At 46.7% G+C, this 12780-nt stretch overlaps 1 protein-coding gene across 1 annotated transcript; it reads left to right on the top strand.

The window, feature by feature from the left end:
• Nucleotides 1–2491: 2491 nt before the first annotated feature.
• On the top strand, nucleotides 2492–10155 carry RPL26L1 (ribosomal protein L26 like 1). Its single transcript, XM_077824370.1, has 4 exons — nucleotides 2492–2571; nucleotides 4135–4307; nucleotides 5881–6021; nucleotides 9982–10155. Exons 2-4 carry the CDS (start codon nucleotides 4140–4142, stop codon nucleotides 10108–10110), a joined length of 438 nt encoding a protein of 145 aa, XP_077680496.1. The 5' UTR covers nucleotides 2492–2571; nucleotides 4135–4139; the 3' UTR covers nucleotides 10111–10155.
• Nucleotides 10156–12780: the final 2625 nt, after the last annotated feature.

Raw genomic sequence — 12780 nt, 5'->3', positions numbered from 1 at the left:
TTGGAAAGATTATTAAGTGGTCGGCTGAGACCCTCAGCGATTTTCAAGTGGTCTGTGGAAAAATAAGTTAGAGTACAAAAACAATCAAGGTACCTCACTTTATTTTCATTTACTTGCTATTACTTATAGGAGGAGGATGAAGAAAAAAAGAATGAAAAACAGGGGCGGGGGGGAGATAAGAGAATGTTCTTTTTCTTGGCTGGGTCCCAAGGAGAGGCCCCAAAAATGAAGCTGAGTACAGGACCCCACTAACTCTAAATCCGCCACTGGTGTTGACCCCTCCTCCACAGCTCCCCACGCCGCAGCGAGGGGCTGACACCCCCCCGCCCCCACTTCCCGAGCTCTGCATGCTGCTGCTAGGACAGGGGCTGACTCCTCCCTCACCTCCGCTCCCTGCACCACTGCCAGGAGCTGGGGCTGGCACTAACCTTCCCCCCCCCCCCAGCTCCATTCTACCTGGGGCTGGGGCTGACACCCGAAACCCTGCTGCTTGACACCTCACATTGCCTCCTCCCCGCCCTGCTAGGGGGCCGCACAGGATGGCTGGTACAGAGCTTAAAAAGGGAACTGTCCCAGCCAAATGGGGACGTATGGTCATCCTATCTCCAGGCAAGTGGGTCCTGAGGGAGTCCTGCCAGGACTGGGGCAGACCCTGACCTGGCTAATCGTGCCACTCCCAGGAGGCTGGAGTGATTCCCTGCCCTGGCACTGGACCGGCCCTGGCTGCGCTGCCAGCAGAGCCTGGCAGACACCATCACCTTCCAGCAGGGCTGGTGAGTGTGGCCACGGGGCAGGGTGTGAGGGAGTTAGTGGGTCTCTGGAGGTGGGGGGGGGGCTGCTGGCCAGTGGGGTGTCTCTTGGAGTGGGGGGGAGGTCTGTGTGTTGGGATGCTGGGCAGTGGGGGGTCTGAGTGGGTGCTGTGTAGTTGTGGGCTGTGGGGAAGTGCATTGGGCAGTAGTGGTGCGGCTGTAAGGGGGGGGTTGTGTGCAAGCCGCTGTGCATTTGTGTTGGGGGCTGCTGGGGATAGGGAATCGGGGGCTGTGTGGCACGGTATGGGCCCACTGCTGAGGGGAAGGGGCACGCTGGCAGCACAGGGGTGGATGGGCCAGTGTGCATCTGGCAACTGTCGGTTTGCATACAGTGCCCTTGCACGGGGTTGGGTGGAGCGGGGCGGGCCCCACCATCCTATGCCCAATTGCCCCTGGCTGGCCCCTTGCTCTGGGGACTGAACTCCCCACCCCATGCTCCTTTGCCCCTATGGGGGCCCACAAATATGTTTGGGGCCAGGCCCACAAAAGGTTAATCCAGCCCTGGTAATTATGGAGAATATAAATTGTAATTTTCTTAATATTCCCTACCCCCCATTTATTTTTTAAACTCAGCAAAACCCCCACCCACTGGAAATCCTGGAGCAGCACCTCAAAGGCTGCTCTCCTAGTTGTGAGGCAAACGGATTTTTACTTTGTGATGGGGGTGAGGAGGAAGTGGAAGTCATAGTTAATTTTTCTCCATGCGCCTAGGTTTTTGGGCCTGAGCTGGTAAATTTCCATGACCGTGTTTGCAAGGCTGCCCTATGCTACAGCATCCTGATCTGTTCTCTGCTCCCTGCCACTACTAAGCACTTATTGCACAGGTGGGCAAACTACAGCCCGCGGCCACATCCTGTGGGACCCTCCTGCCCGGCCCCTGAGCTCCTGGCCTGGGAAGCTCGCCCCCGGCCAATCTCCTGCTGTTCCTCCTCCCCAGCAGCCTCAGCTCACTGCACCATTGGCACAATGCTCTGGGTGGCGGGGCTGCGAGCTCCTGGGGCAGCGCAGCTGCAGAACCTGGCCTGACTCGGTGCTGCATGGCGGCACGGCTGTAGGCCGCCAGCCACCGGTGCTCCAGGCAGCGCGGTAAGGGGGCAGGGAGCAGGGGGGTTGGATAGAGGGCAGGGGAATTTGGGGTGGTGGTGAGGGGGTGGGGGTATGGATAGGGGTTGGGGCGCTCAGATGGTGGGAAATGGGGGGGTTGAATGGGGGCAGGCGTCCCAGGGGGCAGGCAGGAAGGGGGGGGGTTGGATGGGAGGGTGTAGGGTCCAGGAGCACAGGGTGGCGGATGGGGCAGGAGTGTCCCAGGGCGGCCATCAGGGGACAGAGAACAGGGAGGGTTGGATGGGGTAGGAGTCCTGGGGAGGCTGTCATGGGGCGAGAAGCCGGGGGTCAGATTAGGTTGGGGGCCAGGCTGAGCCACACCTGGCTGTTTGGGGAGACACAGCATCCCCTAACCAGCCCTCCATACAGTTTCGGAAACCTCATGTGGCCCTTGGGCCAAAAAGTTTGCCCGCCCCTGGTTTACTGTGCAACCTCACTGACTTCAATGGGGCTTAGGACAGCATCTGCTGCTTTTTGCTTTTGCAACAGCCGCCCTCCTGCTGCAGGTGCCGTATGGCTCGGCGAACACCTGGTGGCGCTGCTCACTTTTCCTCCCCAGTCTCACTCTTTGATTCTCGCGAGAACTTAGAGTTCGTAGGGCAGGCGGAAACAGCGTCCAGTCCTCTTTCCTGGCCGCCATAGTGGAGCCAGCAGCGGGGTAAGGGAGGCGCTGGGGGGAGCCGCTATAATCCCCTGCCATCCTTCCCACGGGGCCTCGATCTCGTGCCCGGGGTGCTAGGGGGAGCTCGGGAGCCGTGCGGCCGACAGTGCAGTGCCTGTATGGGGAGCCTGGCGGGGCAGGAGGGGGCTCCCGGCTGCAGAAGATGCCTGGGGAATTGGTCCTGCTTCGAGCAGGGGGTTGGACTAGATGACCTTCAGGGGTCCCTTCCAACCCTGATATTCTATGATTCTATGATTCTATGGGGCCTTGGTGAGGGTGGGATTACGCCCAATAGGGAATGGGAGGGTGGTGGAGGGAAAGCACAGCGAGCAACCCGTGTCCCCATTGCCCCGGGAGCGATCACCTGCTGGGGGCCCGGCCTTTTTCGGGGAGACCTACTAGCAACCCCCCTGTTGGGGAAATGACTCGAGGCGGGGAGCCGAGATTAAAGGCCCTACGGTATAGTCTATTTCTCCGCGGTGAGACGGTGGGAGGCTGCACATCTCCCGAGGTGTCGGCCCCGGAGAGGGAGATGCTGCCCCTATTTTGGGGTGAAGGCGGCACATAAACAACCCACGATTCTGCTACCCCTCGCTCCTATGTCATGTCTGGTGGAGTATTTAAAAAATGTGCACGTTGGAGGCTGTTCTGAGTGGTACTCGTAGACCCCAGATTCCCCTCACTTGTATGCCTCAGTTGTGATACTTAGTTTTTGTAACTGATTCTTCCTGATCTCTCCTTTCCTGTATTTTTTCTGCTGATGAGCTTTTATGTTGCGGCCTGCTGTTCCTGCCTCTTGTTTAGTTCCATGCTCTCTCACCTGCCACTGAGCTTGGCCAGCACTAAGCCTCAATGTCCAGTATCTGATTTTTAATTAGGTTGTTTCAAAGCCCTGTCTTGTATTCATGTGCAACCCAAGCTCACTGCAAATTGGAACGCGGATTTGAACATAGGCAGGTAGAGGGCACATGTTTCTATCACCGAGAGCTTAATTTGCCTTTAAAACACTGAGCTGCTATGTGACGTTACTGATATTGTGGGGTGTCACAAACGTCGTGCTAAAATTCCAAGACATACTTGAATTACAGGACTGCTATATTCTCTAAACCTTCATTTTTCTCTTTAATAGAAGCATACAAAATGATGCAAGCCCCCTCAAATATCTAGGTTATGGCCACAATGGAAATAGAACTGTGCTGGTTACAACCACCATGCTTAATTATGGTTATTGCTAGCACAGTTTTCGTGACTGGTGTACACAGTGAGTTTTGGGTCAGAAGTAGTGCTATAGACTGTCAGGGTGATTTGTTTATAGTATGGTTTTATAGGAAGAACTCCCTCACCACATTGGTATGGGAACATGCTATATAACCTTGTTGCAAACCCAGGTTTGTGTTAATGCAAGCTAGAGATTTGTGGATGGAAACTAAAGTAAGTGCCTACAGGATTTTGTTGAAATCTAGTTGGAACTGTGTCATATCTAATATATGCAGAATTTCACACCAAGCTTGTTTTTGCTATAAATGCCTCAGAGTTTCAATTTTATGTTTCTTTGTGCAGCCAAAATGAAGTTCAATCCTTTTGTGACCTCGGACCGCAGCAAGAACCGCAAGAGGCACTTCAATGCACCCTCTCACATTCGCAGGAAGATCATGTCTTCCCCCCTTTCCAAGGAGCTAAGGCAGAAATACAATGTCCGCTCTATGCCGATCCGAAAAGATGACGAAGTCCAGGTAGGTGCCATTTTAGTCTTTGTTGTGAAATTTGAGTCTTGTGGACATCTTGTTTTATGTAGAATCTCTGCAGGAGAGATGGGCCAGACAACTTTAAATAGCTGTTAGGGCTTTGGAGTTAATCTTATAACAGGCTAGGCTATGGTGGGGGAGATCTCAAGGAAAAAAATGTGTGGAAGACAAGTGTTTTGAGAGCCATACTTGGTTACAAGAAAAGGAGTACTTGTGGCACCTTAGAGACTAACCAATTTATTTGAGCATAAGCTTTCGTGAGCTACAGCTCACTTCATCAGATGCATACTGTGGAAAGTATAAAAGATCTTTTTATATACACAAAGCATGAAAAAATGGGTGTTTACCACTACAAAAGGTTTTCTCTCCCCCCACCCCACTCTCCTGCTGATAATAGCTTATCTAAAGTGATCACTCTCCTTACAATGTGTATGATAATGAAGTTGGGCCATTTCCAGCACAAATCCAGGTCCCGTCCAGGTCCTGTCCCGTCCCCTCCCCCCCACCCCTCCCCACACACAACCCCACTCTCCTGTTGGTAATAGCTTATCTAAAGTGATCACTCTCCTTACAATGTGTATGATAATCAAGGTGGGCCATTTCCAGCACAAATCCAGGGTTTAACAAGAACGTGGGGTGGGGGGCGGGGGACAAGGGGAAATATGCAAGTCATTATGCAAGATAACCTATTTCCCCTTGTTTTTTCCTACCCCCAGATGTTCTTGATAAACCCTGGATTTGTGCTGGAAATGGCCCACCTTGATTATCATACACATTGTAAGGAGAAAAGGAGTACTTGTGGCACCTTAGAGACTAACCAATTTATTTGAGCATGAGCTTTCGTGAGCTACAGCTCACTTCATCAGATACACGAAAGCTCATGCTCAAATAAATTGGTTAGTCTCTAAGGTGCCACAAGTACTCCTTTTCTTTTTGCAAATACAGACTAATACGGCTGTTACTCTGAAACCTGTCATTGTAAGGAGAGTGATCACTTTAGATAAGCTGTTACCAGCAGGAGAGTGGGGTGGGGGAGAGAAAACCTTTTGTAGTGGTAAACACCCGTTTTTTTCATGCTTTGTGTGTATAAAAAGATCTTCTATACTTTCCACAGTATGCATCCGATGAAGTGAGCTGTAGCTCACGAAAGCTTATGCTCAAATAAATTGGTTAGTCTCTAAGGTGCCACAAGTACTCCTTTTCTTTTTGCAAATACAGACTAACACGGCTGTTACTCTGAAACCTGTCATACTTGTTTACAGGCCTCAAACAGGACAGATGCAGAAAAAGGAGCCCTTTAATAATTTAAACTTCAAGCAGTTTAGAGTTCACTGAATCTAATTTACTGAAGGAGAAATACGCTTCCTTACCATAATATTTTATATCTAGCTGAACATTATATTGCTCATACTATGAGCAATATATGAGATCTCACTGTAATGTCGCACACAAGGGGTAAAGGTGGGATTTCAGCCTGTGAAGATCTTACTATTCTTATCTATGTCTGAGACTGAATTTGTGAAATCTGAGAAAGTTAAATGCTCTGGTTTTTTTTGGTCAGGTTGTCCGGGGACATTATAAAGGCCAGCAAATCGGCAAGGTAGTCCAGGTATACAGAAAAAAATACGTCATCTACATTGAACGCGTACAGCGTGAGAAGGCCAACGGCACAACAGTCCATGTTGGAATCCATCCTAGCAAGGTATAATACGTGCATGGGAACTGAAATTCCCCAAAGGAATTTCTGTTAGCTTTGGAAATAGGTGCAGTTTATAGAAGTAGAGTGCTGTCCTAGCACACACAGTAGTTTGAGAAGCCGTAGCACTGGCATAACTATACAGTAAGGGAATGTCCTAGTTGCAGCAGGGAAGTAGGAACCCGAATTTTGGGGTTGTTTCCTGCTGTGAATTGATTGACCATGAAGAAATTATTTGCATCTGAACTGCAGGGTCTTGTGAAAGGCTAAAACATTTTGTAAAATGTCCAAAAAGCTTGGTTATTTAAAAACAAAAGTACTGTTAAGCGCACATCCACATTGTAGTAACTGCCATATTGGGGGACACCCCCTGCCCCTCCCAACACACACCCCAGTCCTCTGCAGTGGTGAAAATGGGATTGTCATACGTTGTGGATTGATCTGATCCATCCTTCAGCCTTCCCGTATGGCATTTCTGCCACTCTGATGGACGCATTAGAAATATCTAAATACACCTCCATAAATGAAGGAGTTGCTGCCAGGAAAAATATTGCTGGTTGAATCTGGCTTCAGCCTAACATGGTTTAAGGCGGTTTATATTCAGTGAAGATGAAGAAAATGCTTGTTTTGCTGGTCATAGACAGGCATTTAAGAATAATTAGGGAACTAATGAAATAACAGCAAACCTAGCTAGAAACCTAGTTTGAAGCAGATATAACAAGACTTTTGTCTGGCCCACACTGACCAGGCAAGGGTAGTTTTGAATGAACCCAGCTCTGACAGGTTTCCTGAAACCTCTAACAAACTGAAAAGGAGTACTTGTGGCACCTTAGAGACTAACCAATTTATTTGAGCACGAGCTTTCGTGAGCTACAGCTCACGAAAGCTCATGCTCAGATAAATTGGTTAGTCTCTAAGGTGCCACAAGTACTCCTTTTTCTTTTTGCGAATACAGACTAACACAGCTGTTACTCTGAAACCTCTAACAAACTGTATGTGATAGAGGGGAACAGAATTATATCCAAAGAACACAGTTTTGTACCCAGAGACTGGGTTTGAGCTAATGGGTTCCACCACAAAACTCTACACAGTGGAAATATGACCTCATCTCTAATGCATCACATCTACCATTCTATTCTATGTATGTTCTTTTTGCACACTCATCATTATAGTAGCTGTGTGTCTTCCAGTAGTGCATTAAGCAAAATGACTAACATCTGTCATTCTTTCTCCCCACCCCCCAGGAAGATGTTGATTTGTACTTAAGAGTAGAAAGTAATGAGTTTTCTAATGGTCCTTAGTTCCTTTAGGAGTTAATTCCAGTCTTGGGCCACCCACCAAGAAAGCGGTGTCTCCTAAGGAAGCTCTGTTTCCATAAGGAAATTACCAGCTGCATATACAAAAGAGGAAAAAGGACAGTCTGGTTATGTAGTAAACTTCTAGGGCAGGGGTTCTCAAACTTCATTGCACTGCAATCCCCTTCTGACAACAAAAATTACTACAGGACCCCAAGAGGGGTGATGAAAGCCTGAGTCTGCCTGAGCCCCGTCGGGCTTCATCCCCAAGCCTGGGCCCCAGCTGGTCTAATGCCAGCCCTGGCAACCCCTTTTAAATGGGGTCATGACCCACAGTTTGAGAACCGCTGTTCTAGGGGCATAGCAGGAATTCTGCAGTTTTCTGCCTCTCACTGTAGCAGGAGGATTCCTCCTCTTGTCCCATTGATGTTGCATTTATTTCTTCAATGCCGGCAGGAGCAGAATGAATACTGGCTAGATTGTACAGCCCTACTTCAGATCTGTGCGGATGTATTAGAACTAGATCCCAGAGTTGCATTTTTTAAAAGCAAATAGTATCCAAATATTGCTTGATGGGAGATACAGTAGATATCTCATTAACTCACTACTTCACAAATTTAGGGGTTTACGTATCTGTTTTTTCTAGCACTGCTTATTGTTCTTTTAGCACTGCTTAATCCAGTTCTGTTACTTCCTTGCCAGTTGGGAAGGCAGAAAAGTAGTAGGCTGCTGCAAGGGTCTGGAAACTAAGGTGCCCATTGGAAACTCTTGTGTGTATCACTGTCTTATTATGAAATAACTTCAGGAATCTGGAAGCAAATTGAGCTTGGCAAGTAATCGCTAATGTACCCATGTGTTAATAAGATTTGATAACTTGCCTGGCCAGACTGCAACCTTCTGACAGCAGTCATATGTTTACAGCACAGCACACACAGATTGGTGGCTCTTGCATTCCAAGAAAGGGGACCAGTAAAATTGTATTTGGAATGTTGTCTGCTGTTTGCATGACAAACTTTTTCCATTAGTATTATTTCCCAGATGCTTTCTATCCACTACGCAAACATGGGACAATTTTAGTGCTATTCTTTAACTTGCTAACAGACTCAGAGCTGAACTTGGTTTGAAAGATATTTAACTGTACAGTGTACAAACAATGCAGTTTGCTGATCTTGGGCTGGTTGTGCTATTTAGTGAATCTCTAAAAGAGAACTTTATTCAAGGCTGGAACATGGGAAATGCAGATTTATAATTACAAGAAAGCCACCTTTAATCGAAATGTTTGAGAATCTACCTATGATATACTGCCCAAGATGGTCCTCTGTTGAATGGTTTATTTGTATAGACCCAGTATAAGTATGAAATTATATTGACCATCAGTTATTGCTACTTTTCTTTAACCTATTTTATTTATAATCTTTGTCTTTAAACTGGTCAACATATTGTTTATATTTTGAAAATATTCTGTATTGAATAAATGGATTGGCCATGCTAAGTATTTTGTTGCTAAACCAATAGCACAGCCAACAGCAGCAGTGTTTTCCAAAATTATGGGGATATCTCATGTGCCCTGTAAAGAGGGAGTTGTTACTGTGGACACCTTTGCTTAAGTTGCTTATTTTTGGTACTTATGCTAGTGAATGGTGAAGGAAGCTCTCTGAAGGTGTGATCATTACTTGTAATTCATTTCAGTTCTGCAAATATGGTGTCAGTTTAGATGGTGTAATGGCCACTAGCTTCAAATTCTATATATCCCAGCTTGATGCAAGTTGTGAATTTTATATTTGCATATTTGTTTATCAGATAACATTCTTTAAGACTTTGAGGAAAACTCTGGATAGTAGAGCAGATGCAGTGAGGGAACAGCAGGGAAAGGGTTAAAGCATATAGTCTTTTTAGCCATAAGCCACATACTTTGTATAGCATCTGGTTGAACCTCAATCCCTGATTGGGGTCTGCAGGTATAACAATAATACAAGCAATAAACTTATGTATCTCAGTGATAATTTTGTCCTTTGGCTGGCTGGTTCGCAATAACCTTAGCACCCACAAAACGTCTACCTGTAGCTAAGACAAGTTTAAAAGTAAAATCTATCAGTTCAATTTATCACAGCACACTAGGGCTATCAATTCCCAAGTACCTGAATATATGTCTATTTCAGTCCATTGTTATATGCAGACATGTTGAACCCAGGATATTACCCCACCTACTTCGTCTATTTTAGTCCATGAATACACACAATTCTAGAGCTTGTTCAGTGTGCTGGCCTTTGTGATCCAGTTTTCCAATTCACATGAAACTCAGATTAATGCCTCTTGTTCCTTTCCGCTAGTTCTCATATGCTGTGTATTAAGAGGACCTGACTGTCAGTGGGGAGGCAGTTCTAAAAGATCTGTGAAGCATTTGTGGGGTGTTTGTTTTTTGGTTTTTTTTTTGTGAGGGACAATAGAAAAAAATTTTAGTTTGCATTATCCTAGAATCCTATATAGTTTTGAAATGTGCAAGAACAGCAATATCTGAGCTACAACTCTAATCAAATTAAATGATAATCCTGGGAATTTAATAATGCCAGTAGGTTTAACTGTGATACTCCCAAGGTGTTAGGATGGTACAGTTCTCTGCCAGAGTTTGTTTTAATATTACAGATTTTTATTATTTCTCCTTTTTCTCTAGGTGGTGATCACTAGGCTAAAACTGGACAAGGATCGCAAAAAGATCTTGGAACGCAAAGCAAAGTCTCGCCAAGTTGGCAAGGAAAAGGGCAAATACAAGGAAGAAACCATTGAAAAGATGCAAGAATAAATGGTCTCCTGTGTGTCACCCATTAAAAGAACTGCTAAAATGAAACCTATTGTTGTGTGTTCTACTTTTGGAAGCGTTGGTACAGTCTGTCTGGATTGATGTTGTTATTCTTCATACCACTTTCACATGTTAATATTGGATGCTCAGAAGCACTTCTACTAATTAAAAGAACAGGCTTGTTTTCTTATTATCCATTGGATGCTTTAAATTGGTTAAAGCAGATTTAGTATCTTCTCACCATGCATGCACATTGGTTCTTGTATTCCTTTATATAGCACAAGAGATGTGTATGACATTTTACAAAGCCAGTAAAGACAGACGCTATACCTAAGAGTTTACAATCCAAGAAATCAAGAATAGTAGCAAGAGTTGATGCAGGGGGGAGGCTGTAAGGACAACTGGGGAGAAAGCACATGTGGCTAGAATAAATAGTGCATATATTGGGTTTTTTCTCCTCTCCATCTCTATAAATGAAACTTTAAGACATGTATAAAACCATGAAGGAATGTAAGTTATTTGGTTTGAAGTATCACATACTTGGCAAAATAAGTGGGAGAAATTGGTCATGTTTTTAGTCTACAAAGTGTTGTTTTCAAGGCAGATGAGTGCAGCGCTTGCAACTACAGGCTCTTGCACGAGCCAACTTTTGTCTTCAAAGAAGTAAATAGACTTGTCTGCATATTAGTTTTACACTGGCATATAATGAAGTGGAAGTAAAAGAAGACAGACCAAGGTATTAAAGTACCCTGTTGTAGTAGCTTTATTTTAGTTTTGTGCAGTTACTGAGTTGTGATGTGCCTTTAAATTATTACTGAAGTTTGAGAAGAGGCTTCCCTCATTTTCAGCACTTTGTGAAATTCTACCAGTAGTTGCCTGTTCCAGCTATTTTTGAGAATTTATGTAAGTAAAACATAATTCCATGAGCTTTGACATGAATGTAATAGAAATGACTGAAAGCTGTTGCAGACTGGTGAAAACAGTTCATTTTTACTGGATGGCTAACTGGCATAGTGAATGACTTATCAATCACTGATAAGCTTGGACAAAAAATCGGCCCCTGCCTTGAAGATTTACCATCTAAAATATGGGAAGCAGTGAGAATCCAGAGGAAAGATTCATTTGGAATGTGTTTAATAATTTGGAGACTGTTGCATAAATTGAGGCTTCATCCTAGTCTCTTTAGGAACGTCTACACTGCAGTGTATGGCTGGCCTGTGCAAGTTGACGGGGCTTATGTGGCTGTCTATTGCAGAGATAGATGAGCCTGAGCTCTGGGACCTCCCATCTCACTGTCCTAGAGCCTGGGCTCCAGTCCAAGCTGGAACATCTACAAGGCAATTAAACAGCCCCTTAGCCTGAGCCCGAGTCAGCTGGCATGGCCAGTACAGACATATCCTTGTAGACCTATTTCCATACGTACAAACACAGTGCTTAATCTACTTTAGTTTCTGTTCATGTGGGAATGGATCAACTCTATTGACATGGCCATGTTGGATAACTTCTGGGAAGAGTATTTCCACTATTTTAGCAAAACAACTAGTCCACCTCTATCCTTGGATTTTCACAGCATGTTTTGAAACAGTATTTATCTCAAATTTTAGATGGAGAAAGTGAAACGCAAAGTCGTCCAGGGAGGCAGAGTGAGGTCTGTGAAGTGAATCCCAAGTTACTTGTCCTAATCACTGCTTTAGACCAAAGGGCCGCTTTTCCACTGATATGAGTGTGATAGGATTATCTTCACGTTCTCCAAATGTATATATAGTCCTATGTGTGCTGTATAAACAAAGGCCCATCAGTTTTGTTATGGGGTCAGATAAGGCCTTTGCTACAGGAGGTGCTGTACAGAAGTACAGTCTTTGCCCTTACAATCTAAGATCTGAAATGCAGAATCCAAGCTGAAACCACTTCACACAGACAAAGCAATTGGACTTGATGCTCCTGCAGCTGACCGCACTCTTAGAAGAGTTTCGCTAGCTGTTCCATTTCTTCGGGCTTCTTGTTTTAAACTCAATTCTCGAGGGTACGGCTTGCCCTCCTCTATTCCTACAGCTCCTGGCACGGTGGGGTCCCCTTTCTTGTTTAAGCCTAGAGTCCATAGGGCCTGCTTCGCACTGCCAGGCAGTGGGAATCTATCTGCTCCCTCTGCCTCCTGTAGCTGTGCAGTGAGGAATGAGCAGCGGGGTTGCGGGCTTGGCGATTAGAGCCAGCCCTGCTCTGTCCTCCAGCGGTGCTGGGGGACTGCCCGCCTTACCTCTCTCACTGAAAGGTATCAGGAAGTCGCCGGGCGAGGCCTAGCGGTCGCCTGCACTACCCCCAAACCGGACTGGCGCTGTGCTGCAGGAGGCCTGAGCTCCATCCCGCAGGTGGTGGCTGCGGTGCCGTAGGCACCAGCTATTCCCAAGGGCGGTGCCGGGAAACCGGGGTGTCCTGCTGGGGGAGGGGGGGAGAACACAAAGCCAAAAGTACGCAGGGACGCCCGCCAGGCCGGAAGGCGGGGCCTCGAACTGCCGAACGGCCTGGCTCAGCCAGCCGCGCAGACGTCGCGAGCCCCGTCCCGGGCACGCGCGTGCCTCGCCCTACTTCGGGCCGGGTCGAGCGCGGGTTCCGGGCGAGGGCGGGCTCAAGCCAATGTCACGTGCCGGGCGCTGGTTGGTCGGCGGGGCTGGGGCG

This window comes from Eretmochelys imbricata, chromosome 8 (assembly GCF_965152235.1).
Source record: "Eretmochelys imbricata isolate rEreImb1 chromosome 8, rEreImb1.hap1, whole genome shotgun sequence".
NCBI classification, from domain to species: Eukaryota; Metazoa; Chordata; order Testudines; family Cheloniidae; genus Eretmochelys; species Eretmochelys imbricata.
This window is presented reverse-complemented; position numbering and strand designations above follow the sequence as displayed.